The 17,899-nt window shown below is 49.5% G+C and overlaps 1 protein-coding gene across 1 annotated transcript in view; it reads right to left on the reverse strand.

The window, feature by feature from the left end:
* EML5 (EMAP like 5) overlaps positions 1–17,899 on the reverse strand; it is a 772,681-nt gene that overhangs the window by 51,773 nt on the left and 703,009 nt on the right. The window contains exon 35 of the mRNA XM_069637955.1: positions 5,628–5,785. Within this exon, the coding sequence (XP_069494056.1) occupies positions 5,628–5,785 (158 nt within the window). The remainder of the gene's footprint in view (positions 1–5,627; positions 5,786–17,899) is intronic.

Below are 17,899 nucleotides of genomic sequence, written 5' to 3' on the forward strand. Positions count from 1 at the left end.
TGGGCTCATAAGGCGCTCTCATCAATGCTGTCAAAGCGGTATTGAGACTCCAGGATGGGATGGGCCTCTGTTCTCTGGTGAAGGTGTGCATTAACCATTTAAGGAAAACGTTAACTGCTGCATCGGAGACCAGGAATGTTTGATGAGGCCTTGTGGTGTATGCAGAAATGGCCAAGAAGTGCATCTTGATAGATGACTGGGCAAATCCGCTCTTGGCCAAGTGAAGAAGATGGGGCAAGATCTGTTCCACAGATGCTGTGAGTGGGTCTGTGCGTGATCTTGCGCACCGTAACTTGAAACCCTTCCACTTCTTGGCATACGTTACATGCATGGATAGTACTCAAGCCGTCTTGAGAATGCCCCAGCACTCTGCGTCTAGTATGTGGTTATGAAATCTTTACTGTCGAGATACCAGCCCTTGATAGACAGACTGGCGGGATTGTGGTGAAGGAGCTTGCCTCTGTGTTGTGACATTAGATGCAGATGTGGTCGGAGACGGATGGGGGTCTCTTGTGACATTTGCAGAAGTGTTGTGCACCACACCTAACCGGCCCATGGCGAGGCTACCAGGATCATGCTGCTTGGTTACTCCTTCATCCTTCTCAGTACACATGGTATCAGTGGTGTTGGGTGAAAGCTGTAAAGGAATTTGAGAGAGAGAGAAATAGAGGGGAGAGAGAGAGAGGGGGAGAGAGAGAGAGAGAGAGAAAGAGAGACAGACAGACACACTGTCAGACTGCCTCTGGGTACTTTGAGGCAAACTGGCAGCACTTCTTGTTGTCGAAAGTGGCAAACAGATCTAATATGGGCATCCCCCACCTGGCAAACTGTAGGTTGAGCTCCTGTTCATTCAGATCCAATTTGTGGGACTGTGAATACTGCCTGCTGCTGTCCTCTATGATGTTGTCTTTTCCCAGGAGGTGCTCTGCCCTCTGCTGGATCTTGTTTTTGCAGGCCCAGTTCCAGAGCCTTTGCGCTTCTAGTAACAAGATGTTGGACCTTGTGCCCCCTTGCTTGTTTGCATAGTGCATTGACGTTCTATTGTCTATTGTCTGTCTGTACCATCACCACCTGACCGTTAAGGGCTGGTTGGAATGACTACTGCACCCAGTGAATGAAGTTGGAAGTCTTTTCCGACCACACACTGCTCGCTTGCAGGTCCCCCAAATGAGCGCCCCAGCCCGATAGAGAGGGGCGTCTGGCCAGAGCAATAATGTTGATGTGGGTGTGTGGAATGGCATGCCCTGAATCAAGGTGGCTTCTGTGGCCCCACCAACGCAATGCCTCGTTGAATGCTGGTGTGAGGCATACAATGTCTTCCCATGATCTGCTGAACTGGAACCATTGCAGGTCCTGTTCTTCCTGAATAGGCCCCATCTTCAGTCTGCAACCTAGTATGAGGAAAATACAGGAGGACATCATGCCCAGGAGGGATGTGTATTACAATACTACAGTACAGTGGACATTTCATTCTCTCAAAACCAGGCAACCAGCCCTAGTATCGATGTCACTCTTTCTGTTGATGGTCGTACCCTTGAAATGCATGTATCCAGGTCTGCTCCAAGAAAGATTGAGGACTGTGCTGGCATAGGAGATCACTTTTCCCTGTTGATGGTGATTCCCACGTTCTGAAGCAAGATTTTCCTTCTATTTCTGCTAATTTTTATGTTTTTTTGAAATTGTATAATCTTTGCGAGTTTCTACCATTTCATAATTTCTGTAATTTCTGTTAATTTGTCTTGGTTGCATATATTGTTAATATACACCTAACCATATGAACAATATATTTAAACATTATTTTCGTGATTGAAGCAAAAGTTCAATGGTGTTTATTTTTCTGTTATGGATATTCACAGATGACTGGGTCTAACTAGATAGGCGTAAAATAGAAATAACGCCTTATACTACTATGCTGTTGTTAACATAAGTAATATATTTTCACCAGTAAATCACTTTCTTGTTAGAACAATTTTCTTGTGTGAACTCTGAACATTTTCCCCAGTCCCAATCACAGTAGGTGAAGGTCCTCAATTAGCAAGCTTGACCAGCTCTCTATCAAATCTGGCCGTCAAAACCACGCGTTGCCAACCCTCACTGCCTGCGAGGCCGATGCAGATACCTTCTGTCCTAAAGCCTCAAGTTTGCGTCCCTCCTTGTCTGGTGAGGAGATGCCGGGTTCTGCAGTTTCTTTCTAGCCACCACCGTAATCACATAGCCTGGCTTTGGGTGACCTCGCAGACACATAGGTGCTGAATCAGGTCCATGTATTTTTTTTCAGGCCTTGCCACAATCGCAGGTGTGGAGAGCGGAGTGGCCAATATCTTCTCACCCGCCTCCCAGGTTGTGTCCAGGATTGGTTTTGTGGTAACCGTTCAACGTCTTTTATCTCTATGTACATAAAGAACTGACTTTTTTTCCTCCATGCCAACCCGAATCCGAAAAATGTCAGCCGACTTGGCAATGATTGAATGAAAGAAGACTATATCATATGGCGAAGAAGCCCTACCTGGAGAGTCGTGTCTCCTTTGCTTCTCAATTATATGTGTGTCCCATTCGTCTGGCTCTTCATCTGGTACATCTCTGGGCAGCTCTCCCTCCTCCAGCTCATCCTCCTTCGTGTCAGGGTCAGATAAGTCCTTGAAAGGTTTGTCTCTGTCATATGGATCCATCGGGTCCTCCATGTGGTTTTCATGCCGCTCTGAGACTGTACTAATAGATGGGACCCTAGCCACCTGAGTCCTCTGCGGTGAGGAACATGGCGGAGAAGGAGAACACCTCTGTTTCTGTCTCTGGTGGTGATCTGCCCCTAGGAGGCCCACTGTAGTGCGAATGATGTCTGCATTGACTGCTCACAGATGGTGAGGTATGGCGAGTGTTGAACTGCAGGCGACCTGCTTCAGGAGGGTCACCGAGTTGCAGGTGATGTGTTCCTGCAAGGGATTGATATTCTTGTCAGGGTAATGCGGTAGCCAAACTAGCCCTCTGTCTTCTCTGGAATTCATTAAAGCTGGGTGAAAAGGATCCGACGTGTCTTCCATGACCAGCTGCCAGTGAGGGCTGTGCTCTTTAGGTTGTGTTTGCTGTGGCTACTCCCCATCCAAATAGTCTTCCTGAAGGATAACATCCGGCAATTTCCGTTATTGGAGACAGTTGTGCAGCTCCTATGCTCCCTATCTTGGGAACCTGTGGCTCCTGGTGAATAGGTTCCTTTTCATCAACAATCCGTTGAACTAGAGACTCATCGACTATGCCGTAGCAGCTGATCGGTCTATGGCCGTGGGCAGTGGAGTCTTAGTTGACAGGGTTTTTTCCTGCCATTTTGTGTTATTCGTCAATGGTGTCTACATCGATGATGACTTTGTCGACGAGTGATACTTAGTCAACGAGTGGTATTTCATTGACGAGTCCTTCGACGACAAGGCAATGATTTTCCTGGTAGACTAGTTTTCTTCCATCAACTAGCCAAGTGTTTTGGAAGGTGTAAGGCCGCTCATAGACAGCGACAAAGCCCTCCCTATGAACGGTACCAGCATGGACGATCGCTCCGTAGATAAATGTGTAGAAATAAAATCTTTACCTTTTCTAGCTGGGGGCCTTTTCAGATATAGATGTTGTCTTTTCACTCAATTTCTTCGATTTAGGAGTCAGAGAGTCCGTTCTGTCCACTGAAGAAGCTCTCCTTTTAGGAGCTTGATTCTAAGTAAGCCTTAGGGATGAAGAAGGCACGGTTTTCGATGACTCCTCTTCGGAGTACATTTGTCTGCTTTTGCGATGTAGAAGCCTTCTGTGCCTGTCCTCTAGGGTTTTCTTAGAGAAGGTTTGGCATATTTTACAAGACTGTATTTCCTTACAGTAAAGACAGTAAATACAGTATTGGTGAGTGTCCCTGATAAAAAATCGCACTCTTGCACCATTTGCTGCAGTCCCACAATTTGATGTTTGTTAGTAGAAAAAAGATGTCCTTAGCCCAGGAAACACCTTAGCCAGCAGACGCAAAATCCCTGCAGTAAAAGCCTATCTCTGGGGTTGGAAAAGAACAAGGTTTTAGCAATAAATTTGAAGTTAGCTCACAGTGTTCAAGAGGATTCCCCTGTCAGAAGACTACGGTGACAAATCTGAAGATGGCTGCTGGGGTGGAGTTTAAGCCCTGCCACCTCATTGGTTATGGTCAAAAAGGACCAAAGGAGGTAGAGGGACTACACAAGTGAATGGCTACACAAGCCCTATAGGACTATCTGTATAGCATTATCCCATGGCAAAGTTTTATTTTAGTGAAGAATTTTAAATTACTGAGGATTCCCACTCTGACAACGTGGTATATTCAAGCATGTGAATCTGTCAAAGATCCGATGTGGGAGAAGTGGAGACTCTCCCGTGCCACTTTGACAACGTGCTTTGCTCCACTGACCTGGGTGACGGATACAGAACGTATGAGCTGCCCTACTGATCGGTCAAATGTCAGTCACTTACACTCTCAAATGATTAGCCCCAGTGGATTTGGTGGAACGTACATGTCCGCATCTGGAACTATGTTCTTCTTCAGCTCCGCTGGGGCAGAAAATAACATGGGGGAATCAGGACAATCTCCTGGATGCCTGTGTGATAGTCAGCCTGTTGTGGGAAAATGGCATAGGGATGCGGGTGGTTCCGGGATCCTGAGCCCATTTCCACTGCAGGCAGAAACCCCACTAGATCACTGCTGTGCGCGTAGGCACCCATAGTTGTGTTTAGTAATAGCGGGATGCCATAGAAATACATAGTGTCTGCCATTAGATGTATCTATAGGGATTCCACATACTTAATTCAGACATACAATACAGGGAGATTACGCAGGGATTCCAGCTACTCTGCCCAAATCACTGATGCAGAATGAGAGGCTGCCGGTTTCTCTGCAATGAGCAGGGAAATGGCCAGGGTGGATTTCCCACACCGTGCCCCACTCCATTGGGGTAAATGTTTCCAAAATGGAATAGGCGTGGGTAAAAATTCAAAGCTGTTGTATCTCTATATATTACTCCTTCTTGGTAATTTACTAACACCAAAAATTAGGCTATTAGTATTTGATGTGTGTTGGCACTTTTCTTTGGGAGAGTGGGCAACTCAACTACCAATGGGAGGGCTTTAATAACCCCATTTTCTATGATCCATGCAACAGCAAAGCAGTTTGTTGATAATTGCCACAGTAGGACTCCTCCATCTGTGCTGTCATTAGGTGCCTTCTGAAATAAAGTTTGGGTTGGAGGCACCATTACTGCTCAAATAGAGCTGCATGCAACTGAGGGTGGCATGGCGTCATAGCCAAGTCACTGGCCCTACTGTGGCATTCCATCTCAAACCAGTGACATTTCACAGGACTTGATTTGCCAGCATGTGCCTATTCCAGGCCGTGGAACTCCCCACAATGGAAAGCGCCCTTTCCGTCAATGCTGAACCCAATTCCCAGAAAATGCAAGTGAAATAAGTGTAGGACTTAAATTCAGAATATTCCCAACATCCGCCACTCTGAGCTGGCCTTCTCTCATAGCTAGATGCGATCAGCAACACGCAAACAAGTTCTACTCTGCTCGCCACTCTACAATAACTCCTAAACGAAAGTCACGAAATGTGAGAACTTAAGATAAACTCACGGTCTCTCCTTTCCCCCGGTGACGATAAGGCCATCCCTCAAGGTGGTGTACATCGTAAACACAGGCCCGTTGTGGGCTTTGGCCACGATCCGCGACAGGATGTGATCCTTCCAGACACATACATCTCCGCTGATGGTACCCGTAAACGTCAAGTTATTCTGAAAAGGGAAGAGAAGGTACAATGGATCAGGAGATGCCCAACCAATCCAAAGGATTCTGGCAGTGTGGTCATCTAGAGGACGCCAGGAAGGCTGGAGCCTCTGAAAGACCACCAAGGCTGGGGCATTGTTAGGCATGCGTTAGGCTAATGAGGGATATTACTCGCTGAGCTCCAGCCCTACTGACCTGTTCAGAGGTGCTGCCTCTTCGGGTGCTCTCCAGCATTAATGACAGAAACTAGGAAACACCAGTTGGTGAACATTTTGTCATGTCCAGAAAATACCAGAAAGCACCAGTGTGTGATTACCCTGAATGGGAATTTCCAAACACAGCAAGACAGGGCACCAGGCAGATTCAAAATGAAATCAATATTTAGGGCTCTTCCAACAGGATAAGAGTGTAGGGTTCATGGCTGCAGGTTGAATTTTTAACACTAGCCGTTTAAACATACGCCTCCCCCCCCCCGTTCCCACGGACACCTGTGGCTTTTAGACATTCTCCAGACAAATTCTAGAGCACACAAATGGATCTGATCTCTTCTCTTGTGGCCAAGGTGAATACTAACCCTGCCTTCCCAGCTGCTCATTATGTATGCTGTTTAATTCCACATTTTTCAGTCAGGGGACCTTTTTAATTATACAGTGCAGCAGATGTCCCTTGATATTAATGAGGAAGTTTGTGATTAAATGCTGTGTGTTAAAAGGCCGGTCGCATGGAGCTTTTTATCGTTATTTTTAAATGTATTTTTTATTTCTAAAGTGCACGGCAGCCCTTAGGCATCGCAGCATGTTACAGATGTGTGACAATTTGCTTTGTTACAGATGAATACAATAGAGTGACAGAAGACAGTGGTATGGAGGAAAGGAAAATGTTAGACAAACAGCCAAGTTTTTAGGGCTTGGCGGAAGGCAAGGTGGGAGGATTCAGGCATTAGCATGTGTGGCAAGGAGTTCCATTGCCTGGAGGCAATGAAAGGGAAGCTGGAGCCACCTGCTTGGTGCGCTTGATTCTGGGAACTACAAGTCTGTTGGAGTATGGTGTTCTGGTAGGTCTTGAAGAGCCTGTCTTGATGATTTTGTGTGAAAGATAGGGGGGGCTGTGTGGTTGAGACACTTGTGGGTGATCGTGAGGGGTTTAAGTAGGATCTGCTCTTTGATGGGGAGCCAGTGGGCTTCCCATCTTGCTGTGGAATTGTGTTCTGTCTTAGGTATGCTAAGGCCTGCTCAGAGGGCGTTGCTCTGGATTATTTGAAGTTTGAGTATGTTTTTTACTGAGGTGCCGGCGAAGAGGGAGTTACAGTAATCTAGTTTAGATCCAACTAGCGCTCTGGCAATGGAGAGGCAGTTCTCATTGGATAGAAATGGTTTAGCTGCGTTGAGTAGCTTGGTGGAGTAACCTGCAGAAGAGGAGATGGCGTTGACTTGTTGTGACAGAGAGAGTATTGTCTCGGTAGACTCCTAGAGTTTTTACCAGCGCTGATGCTGGGATCTGTATGCTGTCTATGGTGACGTGTTTGTATTGGCTGTTTGTTTATTCAGGGTTTCCTGGGACCCTACCAAAAGGATCTCGGTTTTGTTTCCATTGAGGCAGAGCCAGTTAGTTGCCATCCAAGCTTGAATGGTGGCATAGACTGTGTTAAGAGCCTTGGCATCTGTTTCATAGTTTCCTGAGAGGGGGAGGGGATTTTTAGTGTCTTCGGCATAGTAGGTTTAACATTTTATAAATAGTGGGGGAGATGCAGGAGCCCTGTGGGACTCTTCCGTCGATAGTGGCAGGGGCTGTGCGGGCCTGATCTGAGGCCACTGTCATGACTCTTCCTTCAAGGAAGGAGGTGATCCAGGCTATGGCATTGGCTGAGAAATGAGCTGACGTGGCGATGACGGAGTGTTATGATCTAGTAGGTTGAAAGCGGCCGATGAAGGGGAGAAGGAGGAGTAGCACTGGTTTGCCTGTGTCTTTGATCTCATCCAGCATTTATTTTTAGGTCCAGCAAAGCTAATTCGGTACCATGACCAGGCCGAAAGCCGGATTGTCATAGGCTGAAAATGTGATGGGCCTCGAGAAGTGTTGGACTTGTAGGTAGGCTGCCTTATCCAAGATTTTTAGAAGGAAGGGGACTGTTGTTATGGGTCAGTAGTTGTTGGGAAGTATGGGATTGAATTAAGGTTTTTTGAATAACGGGCAAACCCATGCTTCCTTGAGGAACGAGGTGACAGATGCTGAGATGAAGGAGGTGTTTATAAAGGTGGCGAGGAATGGCGCCAGTGAGGCGGCACGGTCTTTAATGATAGTGGCAGGGCAGACGTCGCCTTTACAGATTGACTTCTAGTTTGGTGACATTCTTAAAGGTGAAGCGTGGGGAGTCCTGGGCGGAGCGGTTAGCTGAGACTACGGATGGGGCAGCGTGTTGTGGTGTGACTTGGGACTTCTGGTTGTTTCTGATTTTATTGTGCAGTAAGTCTAATTTGTCCAATATAGCATTTTGGATGTTTGAACACCATGCCTCATCCTTGCTTGAGGATGGGTTGTGTGTTCGGGGCTAGGGCTTCAAGTTCCCTGAATATGGTGAATATCTCCTTAGATCCTGATTTCGCATTGGCAATCCTGGTGCTGAAGGAGGCGGCTTTGGCTATGATGATTGCTTTTTTGTATTCTGCAGAGATCTTATAAAATTCAGATTTTGCAGACACTGAAAGATTCGATTGCCAAGTGGAGAGGTGTAAAGACTGGAGGGAGGTCTGTACTTCTGCTCTCTATATGGTAGAGGAGAGGCACAGAGGACCCCAGCCAAGATTCTCTATTATTGGTACACGTGGGCGGGCAATCAAGGCCTAGCTTCTTAGGAGGTGATACAGGCTGGTTCTTAAGTACAGTGTAGTCCCCAAGCCCCCACAAAGGAATGCCCACACACTGTATAGTTAAAACACAGTCTTTATACAATTAAGTTCAAGGTTATGTACACAATCACAATAACTCACTTTGTGCTCAGAAAATCTACAATGGCAAATATATACAGTTCTAAGTGGTACCACAATTATTTATCAGATCTCATTAAAGTGCATCAACTGTACTCTGGTTAAATGTCACACAGATCAAATTAATAAAGTAAACCAACAATAGACATAGGAGGAAAGAAGATGGTTAGAACAATTGGCAGAATACTGGCCCCTACCATTAGACACAGTTCTGGGTGGAGATCCCCCCACCTGACAACCTGTAAAGTAAAGATATACCACAAGCCCAGTCCATATATTGTTCTATAAGTCTTATTTCCTTCTATAATGTTTCTACCACACCAAAGTACCTGGAATAGCAGACTGATCCTTCTTGAGCGGCTCCCTTTAAAGCAGGAGCCATGGATCATCGAGATCCCTCGAAGAAAGTGAACTTGGCATTGAGGTGCCAGCTTCAGTCCCATCGGTGCTCATCGATGGCGGAGTGAAGACGTCCTGCAAGGAAGAGGCATGCGGGGCACCTCGATGACGATAGTTCAGGACCGCAAAGAGTTTGTGAAGAACTGTGGCCCAGCAAGGGCGTCGAGTCATCCGGCGTCTCTACGGTCGTTGGGTGGCGGGAAACCCACCGGCGGATGCTCCTCGGTGCGTCGACGGCCTGGCCTCCTCTAGCGGGATAAGGCGGGCTGCAGTGCGGACGAGCGCGTCTGTGAATCGAAAGACTTAGGCAAAGGAGCGTGCGGCTCCGGTCGTCGGCTGCTCAGCGTCAAACGGTCCCCTCTTCTGAGCAACACGGCTTCGACGGGCCTCCAGATGTTACAGCAAACTTGCAAACCCTGGTCGACGGTGGTGGACGGAATGTCCGGTGCTGATCTTCATTCTCCTCGGTGGTCCCAGTCTCCGGTCGTCAGCCTTTCGAGGGTCTGACTTCCAGGGCGCTTCGGCGAAGGTTAGCGGTGCTCGATGGTCCCTCGTAACACAGGAAGAGGGCGCCTAACCAGGTCCTCTCTTGGATCAGTCTCGACGGCTTTCAGATTTTGGTAAAGGGAGACAGCAGTCAAACTTCTTCTTCCGGCTCAGCTTCGAAATTAAGCATCAGTTTCAACTTCAGCTTCTGAACAATTTCCAGTGGTGAGAGGTACCCAGATATAATATTCTCTCTCATCCACACTGCTGGGTTACACTCAGCAGCCAATCATACAGAAAGGCATTCATGCAGTCAGTCAGCCAATCAGGCATACAGTGCATTCAGGCCATACTTCTCCCTCTCAGACACTCACAACAAGGAATGTGTATTGGGACAAGTACCCAGCCATTCAACACTACACACTGCATCCATACCAGTTGCGGGCAGGGCTGTCTCAGTCATTGTGTCAAACACCAGAAACCAGACATCCACAACAAGAAGTGCATATTGGTCACACACTTCATTCACCCAGGTTCCACCCACAGGGTGTACCCACAACATACAGTCACTGGGAAGGCTTCAGCAACACATATATGGAACTCCCCCCCAACAGCCAGCCAGGGGGAAGGGACAGAGTCAGGGCTTCCCAGGACTTTGGGAAAACAAGGTAACAGGCAATAGAAAGCAAGACACCACATGGGCCATCTAGTTTCCTATCAGTAATCAATTGATTCCAATGGCAGGGCCTGGGTATCCCAAAATGGAGAAAACTCAGAGCACCTGTCAAATTCAGCATGGAGCTGCCACCATCCCATACCCTGCTCTGTGGGCCACCCTCAGGTGCCCAAAAACATACACTAGGGGAACAGGGTTGCACCCCCACCCAAAGGTGCCATAAGTGTTTCCCATGGGTCTGTACACCAAACCAAAAACAGGAAGAGCTGCACTGCCAGGAGTCCCACATGGACTCCTGAGCAAAAAACAATAAAGAACACAAATGAAAAAGGACTACAGGACAAGGACAGGGAGGCCCTGTCCCTCCAATGCATTTCCAGCATCACAAGAGGGCAGTACGTTTCTTGGAACGTAGTTCCAGTAACTCTGTGGTGAACCAGGAGTTGTTGTGTCTCACTGGTTTTGCTTTTCGAGCCACTAGCGGTGCTATGGCGTCAATTGCTTGTGTGTGCGCAGAGGTGTAGGTGTCTGCGAGAACACTGGGGTCATTGGAGAATGGAGGTCTGAATGCAGGTGTTTCTAGAAATAGTGTTAGGCTTTCTTTGGTTATCTCGTGGGAGCTTTGAACTAGGGAGATAGAGATGATGGCAGGCTAGCAGTTGTGGTCCGCAATCCAGTCCAGGATGCAGTATTTGGTGTGTGTGTGTGGCGCTAGTGATTGATTGTCTAAGCCTAAGGTGTCTAGAGCCTTGGCAAAGGATTTGCCTTAAAGATTTTCTGGGTCGTTGAACCCTAGGTTCAGGTCCCCCAACAGAATGGACTTAGATGAGAGCTTGATGTTGTCAGAGATGAGGTGGAGTAGGTTGTCATGAAAGTTTGCCATAGGGCCAGGTGGACGGTAGACCATGTGGATAGATATTACAGTTGTGGGATGTGACAAGTTTGAGGGATAGGGAGTCATTATTACCTTCAATGGTGGTATTGGATTGTCTGAGTGCCAGTGATTCTTTGGCTATGATGGCTACTCCACCACCTTTTCCATGTTTTTGGTCTTTACGGTAGATGGTGTACCCTGGGGGAAGGGCTAGTGAGATGGCTGGGCCGGAGACTACGTGAAGCCAGGTTTCTGATATTGCAAGCAAGTCCAGGTTGTGAACACTGATCAGGTCGTTGATTTCAAGGGCGTGTGCTGGGAGGGAACGGGCATTGATGAGGACGCAATTTTGTAGGACATGGGGTTTGAGGGAGTACATGGGGAAGGCGGTATGGCAGTTGCCGGCGTGGGGGGTGGCTAATAGAGTGGTGTTGGGATCCTGGGAGGCAGTGTCACAAGGCAAAATGACTTCTGATGGTATAGTAAAGGCATGCAAGGCAGTCGAGTGAGAAGAGGCATTGTGAGGTGGAGCAGACGCAGTAATACATGGCAAAATGACTTCTGGTGGTATAGTACAGGCAGGCAGGGCAGTCAGGTGCAAGTAGGCACTGGGAGGGGGAGGAAACACAGTAATACATGGCAAAATGACTTTCGATGGTGCAATGCAAACAGACTAGGTAGACAGATGGGAAGAGGCGTTGGGTGTTGATGCCCATGAGTTTCTGATTGAAGTATGGGCATTAGGTTTTGGCGTAGCGGGGTGCGTGTTGGGCATGGCAGGAGTGACAGGGTTGGCCGCCTTTTTGCACTGTGGGATTGCAGAGAGGTAGAGTGGTTGCAAAAGTGTGAAGTCAGGCGTGGGAGCCGCTGCATTTGCATCGGGTAAGGCAGCAGATTGCATGATAGGGGCGAGTGGGCACTTTGCTACGTGATGTGTGGAGTTAGAGCAGTCTGGGATGGCAAGGGCGTAGTGTAAGTGATTAGGGGGATCGGAGAAGGAAAAAGGGGGGTTGCTAAGGTTAAAGTGGCCGATGGATCTTTGAGCTTTTCTTAATGGCGGCAAGGATACAATGGGAGTATGGTGCAAATGTGCAGCAGGGATAGAGACTGGGCAGTGGCTGTGCATGGGAGTGTTAGAGATGCACTCCGCATGTTGCTGTAGCCAAATGGTGCTCATGCGGGCTAGCTCAGCGCACAGCGCATCATGATGGGCTATTGGTGGGATTGAAGGGGGATAGTTTGAGTTCACGGACCATAGCAGCGTATGCGGCATGTGTTGCATAGGTGTGTGGCTACTGTCTCGAGGACGCGTGGAGCTAGATGCTGAGTGCAGGGTTCTTAGGCCAAGAAGGCGGTTTCTCGTAGTAGTGTCTCTGGGGTGTGAGAGGTGCAGCGGTGGTTTGGTGCATGCACGTAGTGCGGCGAGCCTGCAGTGTACGTATCTCAGTGTGAGGTTGGGATGGGAATAGTCATGGGTGCAAGGAGATGTTGCGGTGTGTGCCATTGCACATTCTGCAGAATTGGCTAGGGGTGGTTTTACGGTTGTGCGTGGCTTTGGAGACCGTGTGTCGCAGATTGGGAGGATTTTGCAAGTAGGGCATGTTGTTGCGTTACAGGTGGCGTAGCATGCAACTGTGAGGTTTTGTGCAGGGCGGTGGGAAGCAACCAGGCGGGGAGTGGCTTGCAGGGGATGCAGAGCAGCGCAGGGTAACAGTGCTCTTATGTCCCGTACAAGCGGTGACGGTGCTGCGCACGGTCGCAGGCATCTTACCTTTACCGGAAGGCAGCAAGTTTGGTTTTGGGGCATGAAAATGCATCGGCAAGCAGCGGAGAGCTGCAGAGAGCTCCTGTTGGGGCCCTTTTCCTGGCCTTTGGTTCTGGCTGTCTTCGCATGCCAGCTGGCGGGTAACTGGAAAGGTCTTTGTTTCCTTTGTCAGACGATCAATCAGGTGGTTGGAGCCTGGTATAGGGGGCAGGCTTGGTGTTCTTCTGGGCCCGGTCGGCCATCTTTGCAGCTTATGTTGATGCCACGGATAAGGCACTTTCTTTAATGTCAGGAGAACGCTGCAGTCCCCGCGTTGTTGAGGAGCAGAGCTGCAGAGAGCTCCTGTTGGGGCCTTTTGTCCTGGCCTTCGGTTTTACGTAGGAGAGGAATTCATGATTGTGTATTCAACATACTCTGCATATGTTAACAATAAAGCAATCTTAACCCTCCCAAAAAGATGAGGTTTACATTTCTGATGGGAGGACAAACTGGGCCTTAGCTAATTTAATATTGTTGTTGTACGTACATATCCAAAACCCATCTGAAGCCACCTAGTCTTTACCTTTATTATAACCAACCATGAAGTATAGCTAATGTGACCAACTATTACAATAAGGATATCGTCATCATTTGCATACCAATGATCCGCACCCTGCGGCTGTGCAGAGGTTTTGTCCTATGACTCCCATGACGCCTTACAATCATCGATGCATGCTACCGCAGATGGGAGTTATAGTCCAAAATATTTGCTGAGCCAGAAGTTGTGGACCCCTAAACCTTAAGAAACGTTCTTTTTCATTGTGACAAGTCCTTGGATGTCGTCCCTTCTCCCCTAGTGGGAGCCCGTTCCTATGAGGCCATGGAGGTGAGGCTGTATTTAAACACTCTTGGTTCTTGTACTTTGCCTTGTCTGCTTTCAGGTAATTCATACACAGTTTCTGCTTTCACAATCAGATGTTGTTTTCGTAGCGCCCTGGGGTCCCGAGCAACTTCATGTAGACAAACTGGGTCTTCTTTGCGCCTCCAATGCAGTTTGCCTCTTGGTGGGATGATTCCTTCATCCGTTCTCCAGCCCTGAGTGGGCAAACATCCCTCTAGGTGTCTGCGTGTCTCTGCAGTTACAGGTCAGCTTGTCTCTCCGGTCTGGGTAGGGTATTGCTGTCTCGTCGAGCGACCCGCCACTTGGGAGCTTCTGCTCTGCTTTCACTGCCTCCTGGACCTTCTGTGCTTGTCAGTGCCAGCTCTCACCCAGCAGCGGCTACCTTCTCCAATCCTCTGTGCTTCATGTCAGGGAGCCTCGAGCTGGGACCTGACGTCCTCTCCTGCACTCTCTTTCTCTTGGTGCGGCTTCTGTTTTTAAAGGTGCCGCACATTTTAGGGTTTGAAAAACAAATTATCTGCTCATTATTCTTTAAGCTTTTGTCAGTCTGTATCAGCTACTGCCTCCTATTCTTCGTCGCAGTACTTGAGGCTTTATGGGAGATTAAGGGCCTCATTACGAGTCCGGCGGTAACCGACTCGTATTACCATTCCACCTCCGTGACTCCCGGAAATACCAGGACATTACAACCCTGGTGTCCCGGGAATTCCGGAGGCGAAATTCGGTAAATCCCCATTCCCATTGAGTCCTACAGGACTCAATGGGAATGGGGAAGTGGAAACACTGGCACCATCTTGTGATGCTGCCGGTGTTTCCTCGTCCGCCTGCAGGCGGGCGGTGTTAAACCCGCCAGGTCAGACCTGGCGGGAACATCACCTCCCACCTGCAGGAGTCGGGATCGGGCGGTCCGGAATTAACAGTGGCGGCGGGTTTACCGCCACTGTTATTTCCAGACCGCCCGACCTGTAATGAGGCCCCAAGTCCCTATATGTTATTGGGTTTCTGAAATGTTGTACAAATATTTTAGACCTCAGAAACAGGATCTGTTATATATGTGTTGTTTATGTTTGAGTTGTAAATGGGATTCTGACTGGAGTGATATAATGGAAGGGGTTTCTGGTTTTTATAGTGGGAGGGATTTGTGGAATGATAGCAAGCGATCAAAAACATGGGGATTATAAGGTCTTCTCTGGGAGATAGGGGAGAAAACTGCATCTCGCACAATGAAGTCACCACCTCCCTCCGGCAGCTGTCTCCTCCCACGTGACCCTTCCTCATATAACCACCCCCAGGGTCAGGATCAGGTAGCAGCTGCCGTCCCCTCTCCACAAGGGAGGAGGCCACGGTCGGGGAATCAGTGATGACTCCACCTGATTCATCACAGACTTCACAACCTGTCAGATCCTTCTGTTAAGTGGCCACCCGTGCCTCGGGCGGCCGACACGCCTGCATGCACACACACACTCACACAGAGAGGCACGAGACGCAATGCTGCCTGTTACGCGTCCCGGCGGCAACTGCCCGCACGGACGCGTTTATTCAACTGCGCATGCGCGGGCCCAACCGAGGCTCGCGCATGCGCCATGCTACACTGGGACATCACATCCCTTCTTTTTTTTAACAAAACAGCATAACATTATGTTGCAGCACCAAACATAACTGGTAACACATGAACGGGATACCACCCGCTACTGTTGACGGTCCATTGCGATCTCGGCTCAGTCTCCTGAGTCCAGGACATAGTCCTTGAGATGAGCAGGCAGTCTCCGGCCACTGCGCATGGGATACCTTGCAGTGACCATTGGTGTTCCAGGGGCCCTGTCCCCAGAAGGGGCGACGACACTAGTGGGATCATCAGTCGGCCCCTCGGGGACTGCCTCCTGGCTAGGCTCAGCCTCCTGACCCGCGGTCTCTGTTGCTGTGTCCACTTTTTTGAAAAAGGATCTGTTGCGGTTGACCGTGCCGCTTTCACAGGCCGCCGTCACCAGGGTCCCTTTCACATGGGTGACTTTACACAGGCGAGGTTCATATGTGAAAGCCAGCTTGCCCACAAGGTGTCGGTTCCGAACGAGCACGGAGTCCCCCACGCACACTTCCTTGTCTTGCAGACCTCGTCTCTCGCTTTCCTTCTGATTGCGCGTGGCACGCTCTTCTCGAACCTTCTCATTGTCTATGATGCCTGGACTCCTCCCCTCAATTTCCGGTATCATTCCCCGAGGGCAGCGCCCAAACAGCGCCTCTGCAGGGGCAACCCCCGTCGACTGGTGGGGCGTGGTTCGGTACTCTCGCAAAAATTCCACGAGCTTCGTCGGAAGGTCGTCACCTCCATTGGCAGAAATCCTGAGTACTTTGTTTAAAGTACGCATCAGCCTTTCGGCTTCTCCGTTGGCACAGGGCCATAGCGGGGATACCTTGCAGTGATGTATCCCCCTTTCCCGGAGGTATTGGGCAAACTGGCTGCCGGTAAATGGCGGTCCATTATCAGAGCAAAGTATCTCTGGAAAGCCATGTGTCGCGAACATCTTGTCCAGGGCTCTCGTGGTAAACTCAGTCGCCGTCGACTCCACCACATCCACCTCCGGGTACCTAGACCATTGATCCACGGCCACCAGGAAATACATGCCACGACCAGTCGAGCCGAAATCCACATGGACAGTTCCCCACGGCTTCTCACTTCGCTCCATCAAGCTTATCGGTGGGGCTTTGTCTCCTGGGGTCGCTGCCTGGCATGCCAGGCACCTTCTCACAAAACTCTCGACCCTCCCCTCCAAATCCGGAAACCACAGCTTAGGCCATAGTCTCGCTTTGGTCTTGACAACCCCTTGTTGCCCGATGTGCGCTAGCTCCAACACCCGCATCCTTAAGGCCTGTGGGATCACGATTTGCTGCCCTCTGAGAATCAGTCCATCATCCAAAATAGAGAGCCATCCCTGACCCTCCAGAGTGCCTGAAGATCCCTTTGGGCTTCCGGCTGACGTCGGGAGTTGTTGCGCAGCACCTCTCTCCAATCTCCACTCCTTACTGCTGCTTTGATTATGCCGAAGACCTCATCCTTGGAGGACTCAGTCGCAATAGCTAGCCTCGTCAGCGCCACTGGTAGCGCCCCATCTATCACATGACAGAGCAGCCCTTGGCAGTCCGACTCACCGCCGTCCTTGTCGATGTTCTCCGAATTCGGGTGATGTGAGAGATAGTCCGCCGGGTTGTTGGTGCCCGGTCTATATATCAGTCGAACCCCATACTCCATCAGGGCCAGCATCCACCTCTCAATCCTGGGTGGTGGCTTCGAAGACACACCCTCCAGGATGGGCAGCAGTGGCTTGTGGTCTGTCACCACTACCACAGGCTTGCCCAGGATGTAGAGGCGAAAATGGTGACAGCCCCACAGGATGGCCAGTGCCTCCCTCTCAATTTGTGAATATCGCCTCTCGGTGTTGGAGAGAGCCTTGCTCGCATACGCGATGGGCCGCATGTCCCCTCTTTCATCTGGCTGCAAGAGTACTGCCCCAACGGCCACGGGACTTGCATCGACCACAATCTCCGATTCTACGGCAGGGTTAAAGTACGCCATAGTGTCCCCATCCGACAGGGCGTTCTTGAGGGCCTGGAACGCCTCCTGTTCACTGCCTTCCCACTTCCACACGGCATCATTCCTGGTCAATGCCCTTAGGGGCTCAGATAAGGAAGCCAAACCCTTGATGAAGCGCCCACAGTAATTCACCATCCCCAGAAAGCTCCTTACCTCCGTGGGGGACGATGGTGCCGCTGCTTCACGAATGTCTCTGATCTTTGCCGGGTCAGGTGACACACCGCTGCGTGAAAAATGAATCCGAAAAACCCAATCCGGTCTTTAAAGAATTCACACTTTTGACGGTGCAGTGTAAGACCCAGATCATTCTGCCTTTTCAGCGTGTTCTCGAGCCTCTTCATGTGCTCTGCTTCCGAGTCGGCGAATATCAAAATGTCATCACTCATGTTCAAAACGCCTTTTAGTCCTGCGAGTGCCCCTCTTATGGTGTTCTGGAATACTTTGGCAGCTGATGAAATGCCAAAACTCA

Source organism: Ambystoma mexicanum, chromosome 14, assembly GCF_040938575.1.
Source record: "Ambystoma mexicanum isolate Mex_15411 chromosome 14, UKY_AmexF1_1, whole genome shotgun sequence".
In the NCBI taxonomy this organism is placed as follows: Eukaryota; Metazoa; Chordata; class Amphibia; order Caudata; family Ambystomatidae; genus Ambystoma; species Ambystoma mexicanum.